The sequence below is a fragment of the Brassica oleracea genome, chromosome C2 (assembly GCF_000695525.1).
Source record: "Brassica oleracea var. oleracea cultivar TO1000 chromosome C2, BOL, whole genome shotgun sequence".
Taxonomy (NCBI): Eukaryota; Viridiplantae; Streptophyta; class Magnoliopsida; order Brassicales; family Brassicaceae; genus Brassica; species Brassica oleracea.
Genome location: NC_027749.1, coordinates 41,439,478 through 41,451,935, shown reverse-complemented (window position 1 = coordinate 41,451,935; position 12,458 = coordinate 41,439,478). Strand labels below are relative to the sequence as shown.

Here is a 12,458-nt window from a genome sequence, read left to right as displayed (position 1 = left end):
ACATAAACCTCGTATAAGTTCACATGTACACATCGTGAAGGTGTAAGAGAGCAGCAAGAAGCAATGCTTCATGAGCCGTTCAACCTCGTATAAGTTTACATGTACACATTGTGAAGGTGTAAGAGAGCAGCAAGAGGCAATGCTTCAAGAGCTGTTCAACTTCAACAACTATTAAACACCAAATATATTAATTCAATCTAGAATACATATAGAAATCCCAAAAGCAAACCAAAACTAACCAACTCAAAGCTGATAAATAACCAGAAAAATTCACTCTGTACTCTATACACCAACGACTTCTCTAAGCATACTGAGACCGACCACCGTTTCCAAGCTGAGACGTCTTGGAAGATTCCTCTGCCTTCCCTCTTTTTATGACTACATACCAAGTAAACCCTTCGAGCACGGCCGCGACTAAGCCTAGGGTTACTATTATAGCTGTGTACGCGTTTCTCCACTGCTTCTCAGGGTTCAAGATGTCTAACCCTTTGAAAATGTTCACCACTGCGAGGACGATCACGGTATAGCCGACAGTGTGGTGGTAGATGTTCCAGTAGAGTCTGTACTTGTGCTCTGGTTTGGGTCTTAAAAACATAGCAAACACCTAACGTGTACCACAAGCAACTGAGTTAATGCAACGTTATGATGATAGTTTATAAACAGTTTTAATCAAAACCTACCTGTACTGTTGCAAGGCAGAAGAGAGCGATCCCGATGGCACGGTGAGTGCTGAACTGAATCCCTTCTGACTCGCTGCCAAGTTTGATACCTGTAGCCCAACCGGCAACACCAATGATATAAGCAGAAGCTTGGCAGGTAACATGAAGATAGAACCAAGCAGGGCCTGCTGATTTTGAGACTCTCAAGTATCTAGCAATGATTGCTCCTATTGGCATCATTATTCCCCAGCTCACTGCGTTCAGTATCCCATGTATCTGCAATCATTATCAGAAACTAAACTCAGTTGTTTCAAACAGGAAGGAACATGGCAGGTTCTAAGATTCATGGGGCTTAAAACAATTACTATATATATTTAATTATTTAACGGTCAAATGATAAATACATATTAACCATTAATATTTTGAGACCATAAGAGAATGTTTCATCTCGCTATATTCAGAACCGGTTCTGGGCGTCTGGCAAGAAAAGAAACTGAAATGATGAACTCACGTTGCGTTTTTTAAGCTTGGAATCTCCTGCTCCTCCTCCTGAGGTGGAAGCAGATGTACCGGAGATGAGATTCAAAGTGGAAACAGAGCGGATATTACTGCCGGAAGTTGGATGAGGCAGTAGACTGTTCCCAGAAAGAGAGCCATCTTGCCACACAGTATTAATGTTTCCACCGTTTGTAAGTGGAAGACCCAGAGTTGCGAAGACAATCATCTCGTTGTTTTGGTAAGTGGCTGATAGCTCTGAGACGTTGAAGCTCAGTTCACCTTCTTGGAGACTCGTCTGGTAACTGCTGATGGGTGAAGTGTAAGCCCTAACCGTGCCGTCTGATATCGGATAAGCTACAATGGCTTGAGCTCCAACCATGCCGGTGGACGTGGGGTTCACGGCCCATGCAACCCATTTCCCGGGGGAGAGATTGGTGTGGCGGTAAGCGACTTGGAGATTGCCAGAAGAAGAATCATAAGTGTAGTGGAGGAAGGAATCAAGAACAGGGAGGTCGTTACAAGACTCAAAGAGACTGTTGCTGGAGAACTGGTAGTTGGAACATGTTTGAGCCAAGGAGGATTCTGTGATGATGAAGATGAAAACAGAGAGACAGAGGAGCAGAGTTGAAGATTTGGCCATGGATACTAGGAAAGAAAAGAATGAGATGAGTATGAGTTAAGGGGAAGAGAGAAGAAGGAGATTAAGTAAGAAAAGAAAATGGGACAAGTAGGGTTAGGTTTGTTAGTTAATCTGTCTAATAAAGAATCTTTACTTCTCTTTCATCACACATTCACACCTTGACATGTTTCTTTCCTTACTTTAATAGTTGAGCATCTATGTTTTATTTTCTTGTTCATCTATCAATTGCGAGTTTGACCCATAGTTAACCTACATATTATAGAAACATTGTAAATGAAGTTATTCATTTCCAGGTTGACGTGTATTGTTTGCCTTCCTAGCTTCAAGTCTTTAACCCTCTTAAGTAAAGACCAAGAAATATGGTATAATGTGGAAAAAATGACAGTATAAATCAAGTAAATAAATGTTTGGTGGTGGAAAAAATGAATGGGTCCTCTTCACGTAAAAACAAAAGGTTCCGCTTGCTTCACCAACTTTGTTACGAATTCATTTCTCGTGTTTTCCCCTTTGTTCTCCACAATTCCTTTGATCGGTATGCATTTTAACATTTCTTTATTTAGTTAGGTATAAGCAGATACCTTCTGTTTTTAACAATTTAATAATCATAAATCTACTTATATAAACCTTATAAATTCAGAGACCGAAACTAATATTTATGTTCCAACCGTTGATATATGATAAATTATGAACACACAAAAATATGAAGGTTCGTGTATAGATTAATATAGGGTTTGTGGCGCAATAAAGATCAAAACATATCCAACTAGTAAAGTTGTGGATGTGCCCTAATTTAATTTAAGCATATGTTTTATTGTTGTAATTTAATTCAAACATCCACCAATCTTCTTTATGAGTTCTGACTGGGCTAGCTAAAAACCGAGTTTGTGAGAGATCCAATGAAAGTGGTTTGGTTGGGTTAGCTGGTTAGGGTTTAGGTTTTATATTTGTGTCGCGACCAAAATCTCAACTGCTAATCACGTGCATGTGGAGTCGTTGGTTGTATTTGTAATCAAACAATATATAATGCCTTTCCCGGCCAATGCTCCAATGACTACCAGTCACATGTCTCCATTAAGTTTGTGGGTGTTGTTACGCTCAAGTTGAGCTAAAGACTCTTATAAAGGCTTAGGTGACATTAGGCCTGCGATTCCGAACCGAACCGAATGGTCCGGTTCGGACCGAACCGACATTTTGACATTTTGGTTATTGTTCGGTTACGGGGAGGAAACCGTTCCGCAGAGATTTATATATAGCTCGGTTATTCTATCGGTTCGGTTCGGTTAAGAGTAACCAATCGGAAACCAGAGAATCATTAAACCTAGGTATAATTAAATATTTCTCTTAAGCTTAATGGTCGGCTAACCTTTTACTAAGCAGATCGAAAACATAATCCTCTCTATCTAATCTTTAAACTCAAATCCATTTCTCTCAAACCGATCGATTAAAAAGGTTAGTTCTTCTTCAATCTTCATCTTCTTTCTGTTTATGATTTGGGTTGGGATTAGGGTTTGTATTTCGATTTTGGGAATTAGTGTTTTTCACTTAAGATATTTTCGATTTCACTTTCTCTCTATCTATTACCACGGATTGTCTGTTGATTTTGTAGATTAGGTTTCTGTTTCAGATCAATTTTGAAACATTTAGCATTTAGGGGTTAAAGTCAAAATCGATATGAGTTTTATGATTAGTGTTGAATAATTGTTTGATTTAAGTGTCTCACTGTGTCAGAAGCTCTACAAACTAGATTTTTTTTTTTCGTCATGTACATGTCTGTCGATTTTGTAGAAAACATGGTTTCAGTTTTAGATCAATTTTGTATCTCATTGTCTTAATTTTGTTTCCTTGATGTAGATGTCTGGTTGTGAAGATAACATTGATGATGATCAACCTAGAGAAGGACATGAATCTCAAGCTGGTGGAAAGAAAAGGCCGGCTTCAGAGAGATCAAGTACCGAACTGCCTCCACCTACAAAGAAGAAACAAGTTCACAGAGCAGAAGTGTGGCAGCACTTTATTCAGAGGGAAGATGACCCGAGCATAGCTAACTGTCGATATTGTGGTCAAGATATAGGCTGCGACTCTAAGAAGAGTGGAACAAGTGCCATTAAAAATCACATATATCGTTGTAAGTTGCATGAACTCTTTAAGTCTAGTGGGGGTCAGACAATCCTAGGTGGTGATAGTAGTGGTGTAGTGACTGCAGTGAAGTATGATGCTACCCTGTTTAGGAGATCTGTCAATGAGATGATTGTGTTGAATGAGTTACCGTTTGCTTTTGTGGAATTTGAAGGGTTTAGGCGTTTCTGTAAGAACGTGTTGCCTATGTACACGGTTCATTGTAGGAAAACAGCAACAGAGGTCATTTTTGGGATGTTCTTGAAAGAGAAAGAAGCGTTGAAACACTTGTTCAGTTCAGAGCAGAAGAGGGTCTCTCTAACCACAGATATATGGGTTGCTCCTACAACCTCTTGCAGCTACATGGTTGTGACAGCTCACTGGATTGATAGAAACTGGAGTATGCAGAAGAGGATTATTAGCTTTAAACCAGTGACAGACCATAAAGAACGAAACGATAGCTGAACATCTGAGTCACTGTCTTGAGGATTGGGGAATCAAGAAGGTGTTCTCAGTGACAGTAGACAACGCCAAGGGGAATGATAAGGCAATACGACTGTTTACAGAAGCATTTAAGCAAGTAGGACCAGATGCTTTAGTTAGGAATGGGGTGTTGATGCATATGCGCTGTTGTGCCCACATATTAAACTTGATAGTGAGTTTGCACACAGCAATGGATTCGAAATAATATACATGCCGAGAAGCTTGCAAGTTTGGTTTAGATGTTTGAAGAATTGAATTTTCATGAGTCTTTAGGTAAATCTTTCACTTTTTCTGTTAATATTTATGATGTATTTTGTGCTAATTGTATTTGTCATTGTGTAGAAACTCTGGAACTACCAAGACAAGCTGAGAATTAGAGGTAATGTCATATTCTTTAGTGTTTTGTCTCTTTATTTACTTTGTAGTTTGTAGTTTGTATCTTCTGAAGTCTGAACTGATTTGTTCCTTAATAAATTGCAGGTAAGGAGTGTGAGAGTGAGCGTGGTGATGGCCTGTCCTTTTTTGGCTCTTGTTCTCTGTTTTTGGACTTAAGCTTCCCTGTTTCCCTTTCTCTATTTTTTGTAAAATCACTACTTGAATCTATAACTCTTTGCCTTTTTGAAAGTGTGTTTCGTGCAAAGAGAGTTAGATTCAATAGGTTTTAATCTTTTATGAACTATTGTAGATGTTTGGGAAATGGATGTATTTGGTTTGAAGTTTTAACAATGGAATTTTTTGTGTGTTTGATTAATTTTCCGAAATTTTAACAGATTAACCGATTAACCGAATTGAACCGACGAACCAAAATTACCGAGTAACAGATTTTTTAAAAAATAACCGTAAACCGAAATTAACTGAAATTAACTGAAATTAACCGAAATAACCAAATTAACCGATTTTCATTCACTTTTATAAATATAATCGGTTAATTTCGAAAATTTCATGATTCCGAAAAAAACCGATTTCCGAACCGAACCGATACATTTTTCGGTTATCAACCGAATTACTTTCCGGAAAAACGGTTAACCGAAAACCGAAAAATCGGTTCGGTTCGGTTTCGGAAAACCGAAATCGCAGGCTTAGATGACATGGTATGGGTTGTCCAAAAATAATCCCAAAAGGGACTCCAATTAAGTGCAGTCTTTATAGAGCTACATACCATACCACTATAGAATTTAAAATAACAAGTGATTACGAATGAAATTAAAATACCATCAAACGAATAACACATAAAATACAAAATAAAAATATTCATGGGAAGATTAAGCATTTGAAAAATGGTAAAAAATCAATTTCTACGAAACAAATAACCCCTACTTATATGTAAAACCAGAACCGAATTTGGGTATAACTATGAAATATTGACATTGACCTCCAGAATTTATGAATTTTTTTTACATATTATAAAATTATCTTTTTACGGAAATGTTTATTGCTCCAAACTCTCATATCTAGTCCTGTGTAAAACTATCTAAAGACTTTATTCAAAAAAAAAAAAAAAAAAAAAAAAAAAATTGCTAAATTTTAAACGACGGCAAGAAAGACACGTAGGGCATATGTAAAATGGGCTCATCAAAGGCCCAAATAGTAATTTCTTCTGAGCCCATTTATTTTTGTTACCGAAATAGAAACTTTCAGTGTCCGGTCTCTGACTGCCTTATTGCAACAAGTCTTGTTTGATTTCATAGGAGAAGCGTTGAATCCCTGCGTTTTCTTCCCCGGATCGACTCCACTCTGGGGATCTCACTTCGTTTCTCCTCTCTGGATCCCATCTCTTTATCCACCCAACTTCTTAAACCGTTGTTGTTTCCACAAAGGTATTTTTGTCTTCTTCCTCAATTTCAGAAAGAGGAGAAACCCCCCCACTTGTGATTATCTCTGCATATGTTGTTCTTTTGTTCCATTACGTTCTGAATTTGCGACGATCAGCGTCTTCTCTCTTGTGCGTGTGTATGTTGGTCTTACATTTTGACGGGAATGTCTTGTGATTCTCTCCTGTAACTTTGGAATTCTATTAAATGCTCTGTTTGTCTGAAAAGAAACCCTCAAAAAGTCTCTCTTGACATTGGTTCTTACTTGGGTTTAGTGTCGATTTTTGTGTATAATTGTCTTTGTTACTTACATAATATCTTTCCAAAATAATGTGGCCTACCTTCACTTTGTCATTCCGTATCTGAAGATTCGTTACCTGCAACAATCATTCACTAGTTCATTCTTTAAGTGTGAACCTTAGGACAAGACTGCTTTGATTTCCATCAGTGTGTTGACTGCACTTTGTGTGATCCACTGATGAGTAGCGTTGGCTGCTTAGGGCCCGCCCTTGTCTCTTCTTTTTGATAGAGAGAATATTTTATCTGGCTTTCTTATTGGAGGCTTTTTCATGCTTGGTGAATAGTTACTATCCACCGACTTTTAACTTATAGATATATATATTCTCAGGGTGATCTCGCTACTAAAGTTTGCTTTGCTTGTTGTTTTATAGGCGTACACACGCTACTTATCTTGTATAGTAATTTCTACTGTAGGAGGTTGTAATAAAGGGTCAGATCCATCTTTCTCAGATGAGGTAACTGCTTCCTGCTTTACTTTTTGACTGAAACTTTATGTACTAAATCATTTGCTTGTGATAGGTTTTCTTAGGCGGTGGAAGAGCTTAAATTTAGTCAACTTTGCAGCTCCACAGAACCTTCTAGGAAGCTACCTCACTAGACAGGTGCTTTTAAAAATATTCTATTGCATCTGCTACTGTTAACTCTTAGATCTCAAATCTTTTCCTGTTTCTGAAGTTTCCTTCTGCCAACTCTACTTATTCTTGACTTTGTAGACGGGCTAAAAGCCAGTGGTAAAGATATGCTTCTGTAAAAGGGAGGTATTGTAGCAATCAACGAGGAGATGGCTTTCTATTCTGAGGACAACAAGAGTGAAGACTACCTCTTTAAGATTGTTCTAATAGGTGATTCTGCAGTCGGGAAATCAAACTTGCTCGCAAGATTTGCTAGGGATGAGTTCTATCCCAACTCAAAGTCGACCATTGGAGTGGAGTTTCAGACGCAGAAGATTGTTATCAACGGAAAGGAGATCAAAGCTCAGATATGGGACACGGCAGGTCAAGAACGTTTCAGAGCAGTCACTTCTGCGTATTACAGAGGTGCAGTTGGAGCTCTTCTTGTTTACGACATCAGCAGAGTGCAGACTTTTCAAAGCATTGGTAGATGGCTCAACGAGCTCCACAGTAAGAAACATCACATTCACACACACAAGAAAACTCCATTTTCTTTATTATCTTTTACTAAATGATGAGAACTGTTGTTGCAGCGCACTCTGATATGAACGTTGTGACGATCCTGGTGGGGAACAAGTCGGATCTGAAGGACATAAGAGAAGTGCCAACATCAGAAGGGAAGGCGTTGGCGGAAGCGCAGGGACTCTTCTTTATGGAGACGTCAGCTCTGGACTCATCAAACGTGGCGGCTGCGTTTGAGACTGTTGTGAAGGAGATATACAACATACTGAGCAGGAAAGTGATGACCTCACAGGAGCTGAACAAGCAAGATCCTGCCTCGCTTAGCAATGGCAAGAAAGTTGTGATTCCATCAGAGGGGGAGTCCAAGACAGGTGGAGGTGGGTGTTGTTCTAGGTGATGATAGGAACTGATATTGTAGAAAGCTTAAAAAAGGAAGATTAATTTTCTCATCTGTTTGATTGTGTTTCTTTGTCCATGGTAACTGCCATGAATGTTGAAAATTTGAGCTGTGTCTTGTGGTGTGGAAGTGTTTGTGTAGCAAGAAATCTGTAAATTTTCCACTTCAGAAGCTTTATGTAAACTCACACTCCTATCTATAAAGTCTTTCCACTTTCTTGTTGTTTAACTTGTGTAATGATAATATGATGAACTGATGATGATGATGATGATGGTTGTTAGTCTTCTGTTATTGTGACACTCATAACATAACAAGGATTGAAACTTTACTATATAAAAATCTTCTTTTATATACTAAATGAATTTAAAAATAGTAAGATGCATGAGTATTGTTATTCTTCCAATGAAGCATTTGTCATAGGGAAGAGGATCAAATCCAGCTGTAGACTTAGATTCATAAAAAAAATTCAATGTGAGAGAGATGAAGTTGCGGTTGCAGAGGTCACACGTGCAGTTGCATGTGAGACAGATTGGCTCCACACATGATTTGCATTTATCATCGTAGTACGGATTGTCTTGCGCTCTAAACCGTTTAGCATTTGGCTATAGGTTGTATCGGTTTGATTCGGTTTAGTGGTCTCAACGATCTCCGCATGTGAGGCCTGAATATAGATAGAGATACTATTTAAACCTTAAGCATATACAAGTGAAACTGTAGCTGAAGCGCAAAAGCTGTGAGGCCATTAGCTTTCACAGTTCTCTCCTGTTACCCTTCTTGTTTCACGGAGTGACACCTCCAACATTTTCAACTTTCTGCAGAAACCAACCACACTAATCGGGAAAAAGATTCTAAGGTTAATGAAACCCCAAATAAAAATCTCCTGGAATGATTTATAACTGTAAGTAGCAAATTTACGAAACTTTGTCCATATAGTATGTCCCTCAGAACCAGCATCCCATTGTGCAAGTCTCCAGTAGATATCTAAACTAGTCCCTTTTGAGTGGAAATTAACTGTGTTAACTTGATGAAAATTCAATGGTACTGGCATAAACATCAATGTTTGGATCATTCCAGGGTCCATCACTGAAAAGCCACCCTTCACTATCGGAACAGATGCAATTTCCTCCAAGAAATGTTGGTAAGTTGCTGTTTTGTGAAATCAAACACAAACAATGCTGAGACTCCAAAGCTAAAACCTCATATCAGAAAAATATCATTTCACAGGTTTTAGCATTGAAACAAATCAAAAAGTTGGCTAGACCTTGGATCTATTGCTTCAAGTAGCTCTCCAAGGTAGTTAGGTCCTGGAACCTGGAACATACATAACTTATCTATGGTACCATCACCATTGTGTCTAAACCAAGAGAAAAAAAAAGAAAAAAAATAGAAGGCATCAAGTGGCATATCGTTACCTGACTAATGTTCGAGCATCAAGAAGAGGCGATGCAAATTCTATAGCCCAAACCCAAAATCAGGGTCACAAGCATTGTTCATGAAGCTGCTAATGAAATCTGAAAATCCATACCTACCCCAGGGTAATAGTTGGTGTCTATCTTCTATGATCTTGATGATTTTGAGAAGTTTTACATTCCCTTTCCAAGAGCAACAAATCAGCCACAAACACTATAACATTTCATTAGCAAGAAAGGCCGAAAATATGCAAACATTATTAATTAATTAACCCGTTTTGATTGCTCCTGTAAGACCATATTTATGTGCTAAATTCTGCTCCAACAAGACCATCCCTATTCTATCCGTGTATATTGGCCTACTTTGTATCAAATATTGAAAATCCCGAAGATGTTCGGTATTACCCATGAGAAGTGTATTATTTATCTTTGTGCTTTGCGGGTTATTGAACAAGGACAGTGGCGGAGGTAGAGGGGGAAGAGGGCAGCTGCCCCATATGAATTATTGAAATCAAATTTATTTTCACTGATTTTTTGAAACTTTTATGATTAAGTGTTAAAATCCCTTATATTGTCTCTTATGATTTTAAGTTCAAATTTTATATTAATGAGCTAGTGAACCTTGTGTTATTCGTCAAAATAATCAAATTGCGTCGAGTTTTCAGCACCATCAGAGATGTGTATATGAGTATATCTTTGACACTCACCTCTGTTTCTTGCATCTATAACCACGATCACTGGCTGTGTTTTGAGAGTTCAAAGTTTCTGAAAAAAATATGACTTAATCAAATATATAGCTGCGGTGAAGTACAGATGAAGGAAAGAAAAGTGCTGAGAACCGAATGCTTAATTAATTTCTTTCCAGAAGAAAAGAGAAACAGAAACAAAAGCTATACTGAGTAATTGGTTGGTTTCTCTTGCCGCGGGAAAAGTTTGGCCTTTTGGCTGTTTCCCGTTTCTCTCGTGTCGTTACATGGGAAAGTCGTTTAGTTTGTTTTTGTTAGACATTGGGCCTACTATAAACAGTAAAAAGAAGAAGAAGATGGGCCTACTTTCATTTTCATTTTTAATAAAAATATTATTTAAACAATAATTTCCTCATGGTGAGCATTTGTGAACTACAAAGTATATATGGCAAAGTAAACAAACAGTCAAGAAATTGAATTATTAGATTTTTTTTTTTTTTGATAATCCAGGGGTTCCCCGCTTGGCGGGTCATTCTCTTGGACCCGGTCAAGCAGCGGTCCACTTCACCCGGGAGGGCTTTACCTGGGCTGGATCGAACCCAGTACCGCTTTAATGTCCAGAAGAGGCAGGGTAGTTTCCGCATGGGGAGGGAATCGAACCCGGATGGTGGTTGCCACCACAGGTCCGTCCTGCCACTTGGACTACCTCGTCCGGACAAGAATTATTAGATTTATGATATTATCTTTATAAAGACAAATAATTTCCTACAACATAGACAGAAGGTGAGAATAAGCTTGGGTCCCATTAAGCCACCATGAAAGATTCCAAAACAAATATCCTTTCAAAGTTTGCGGCAGCTCATCAAATTTTAAGAAAAAAAAAAAAAAAGGAAAACTGTTTTTTAGAGCAAAAAAATAGTAACTATGTCCCTTTAGACTAATCTATATTTTGTGTCATATTTTTCTATAATACCCTTTAATATTTATGAAAATAATTTTAATAAATAGTTTTACAAACAAAAAAAATTTGGAAAAATAGTAACATTTGTTAAAATCCCTATATGAACTTAATGATATATTTTCCAGTTATAAAAAAGTTAAAATTATAAATTTCAGATTATGTTCTAAAAAAAGTAGAAATGACATTCTACGAAGTAGAAAACGAAATATACTTTTTTCATTGAATCTACAATGTTTAGAATACGTGATCTACGTAAATAGGAGTATTCTACAAATATGTAGAATACACATTCCGCGCTTAACCTACCATTCTAAAATTCTTAGAAATCAAAATCTACACATTAATCTAATTCTAAAACATGTAGAAACCGACTTCTACAGATTTACTATAAATCTAAAACATGTAGAAATCAAATTCTAAACATTACTATAATTCTAAAAAACTGTAGAAACTGATTTCTACATATTAGTTGTATTCTACGGATAAGAAATCAGTTCCTAAAAATATGGAAACAAAATATTTGAGAATATTCACTTTTATATTTAACAAAATCGATTTAAAAAAAAAAAACATTTGGGATTCTTTCCTCGGCACGGGATCGATCGCTCTATTCTTACAGATCGGTCGATCTGTGTAAATCGACCTTCGCCGATCGAGTGAAATGGACCAGGTCGATTAATATATATTTCGCGTTTTTTTTTGTTCTGAATAATGATCGGGATCGATCGATCCACTATTACTTGTAAAGTGGGATCGATCGATCCCCCTAGTCGAACTCAATATATATCTTTTTTAAAAAAATTACAATTTTAAGAGCATTACTGCCATTTTGGAAAAAATTAGTCTAATAGGACATAAAGTAGTATAAATTAGTCTAAAGGGACATAGTTACTATTTTTTTGCTCTAAAAAACAGATTTCCCAAAATTATTTAGATCTCGCTTCTTATATGAATCCTTTTGTTGTCATTTTTTTAACTTTTCTTCTTCTTCTTCGCGTTGATCGTCAGCAAAACTTTGTCCCACCAGTGATTTATAAAAAAAAAGTAATATTGCTCTTTAGTGCAGTCGCTTTGTACTTAACTGAGATCCGGTCCAACCAAAAAGTAATATTACTAAAATCATCATGGCCTTGCTTCCAAATTTGCTACTAAACTGAGAATAATAAAAGTCCAGTCAAATACCAAATAATAGTTAATCGCAATAACAATAATCCCAATTCATATCAGCTATGTTTTGGTTCTTGGTCTTTTGAGTTTCCACACATCAATCCAACCCAAGGCCTATAAATTTCTATTTCCTCCATATTCACATTAACGTTTTCTGCAGCTTTCTCTTCTGAGACCTTCATCTCAACATCACCATATC

General features: G+C 37.2%; 2 protein-coding genes across 2 annotated transcripts; one reads left to right on the top strand and one right to left on the bottom strand.

Moving 5' to 3' along the window:
• Positions 1–166: 166 nt before the first annotated feature.
• On the bottom strand, positions 167–1,882 carry LOC106327870 (cytochrome b561 and DOMON domain-containing protein At5g47530). The gene is made up of 3 exons (XM_013766164.1): positions 1,171–1,882; positions 681–935; positions 167–604 (listed from the first exon to the last, which is right to left on the bottom strand). The coding sequence occupies exons 1-3, from the start codon at positions 1,795–1,797 to the stop codon at positions 302–304; spliced, it is 1,185 nt and encodes a 394-aa protein (XP_013621618.1). The 5' UTR covers positions 1,798–1,882; the 3' UTR covers positions 167–301.
• Positions 1,883–6,045: 4,163 nt separating this feature from the next.
• Positions 6,046–8,258, top strand: LOC106322731 (ras-related protein RABA5a-like). Its single transcript, XM_013760855.1, has 5 exons — positions 6,046–6,212; positions 6,878–6,961; positions 7,026–7,108; positions 7,220–7,627; positions 7,711–8,258. The coding sequence occupies exons 4-5, from the start codon at positions 7,288–7,290 to the stop codon at positions 8,034–8,036; spliced, it is 666 nt and encodes a 221-aa protein (XP_013616309.1). The 5' UTR covers positions 6,046–6,212; positions 6,878–6,961; positions 7,026–7,108; positions 7,220–7,287; the 3' UTR covers positions 8,037–8,258.
• The last annotated feature ends 4,200 nt before the right edge of the window (positions 8,259–12,458 follow it).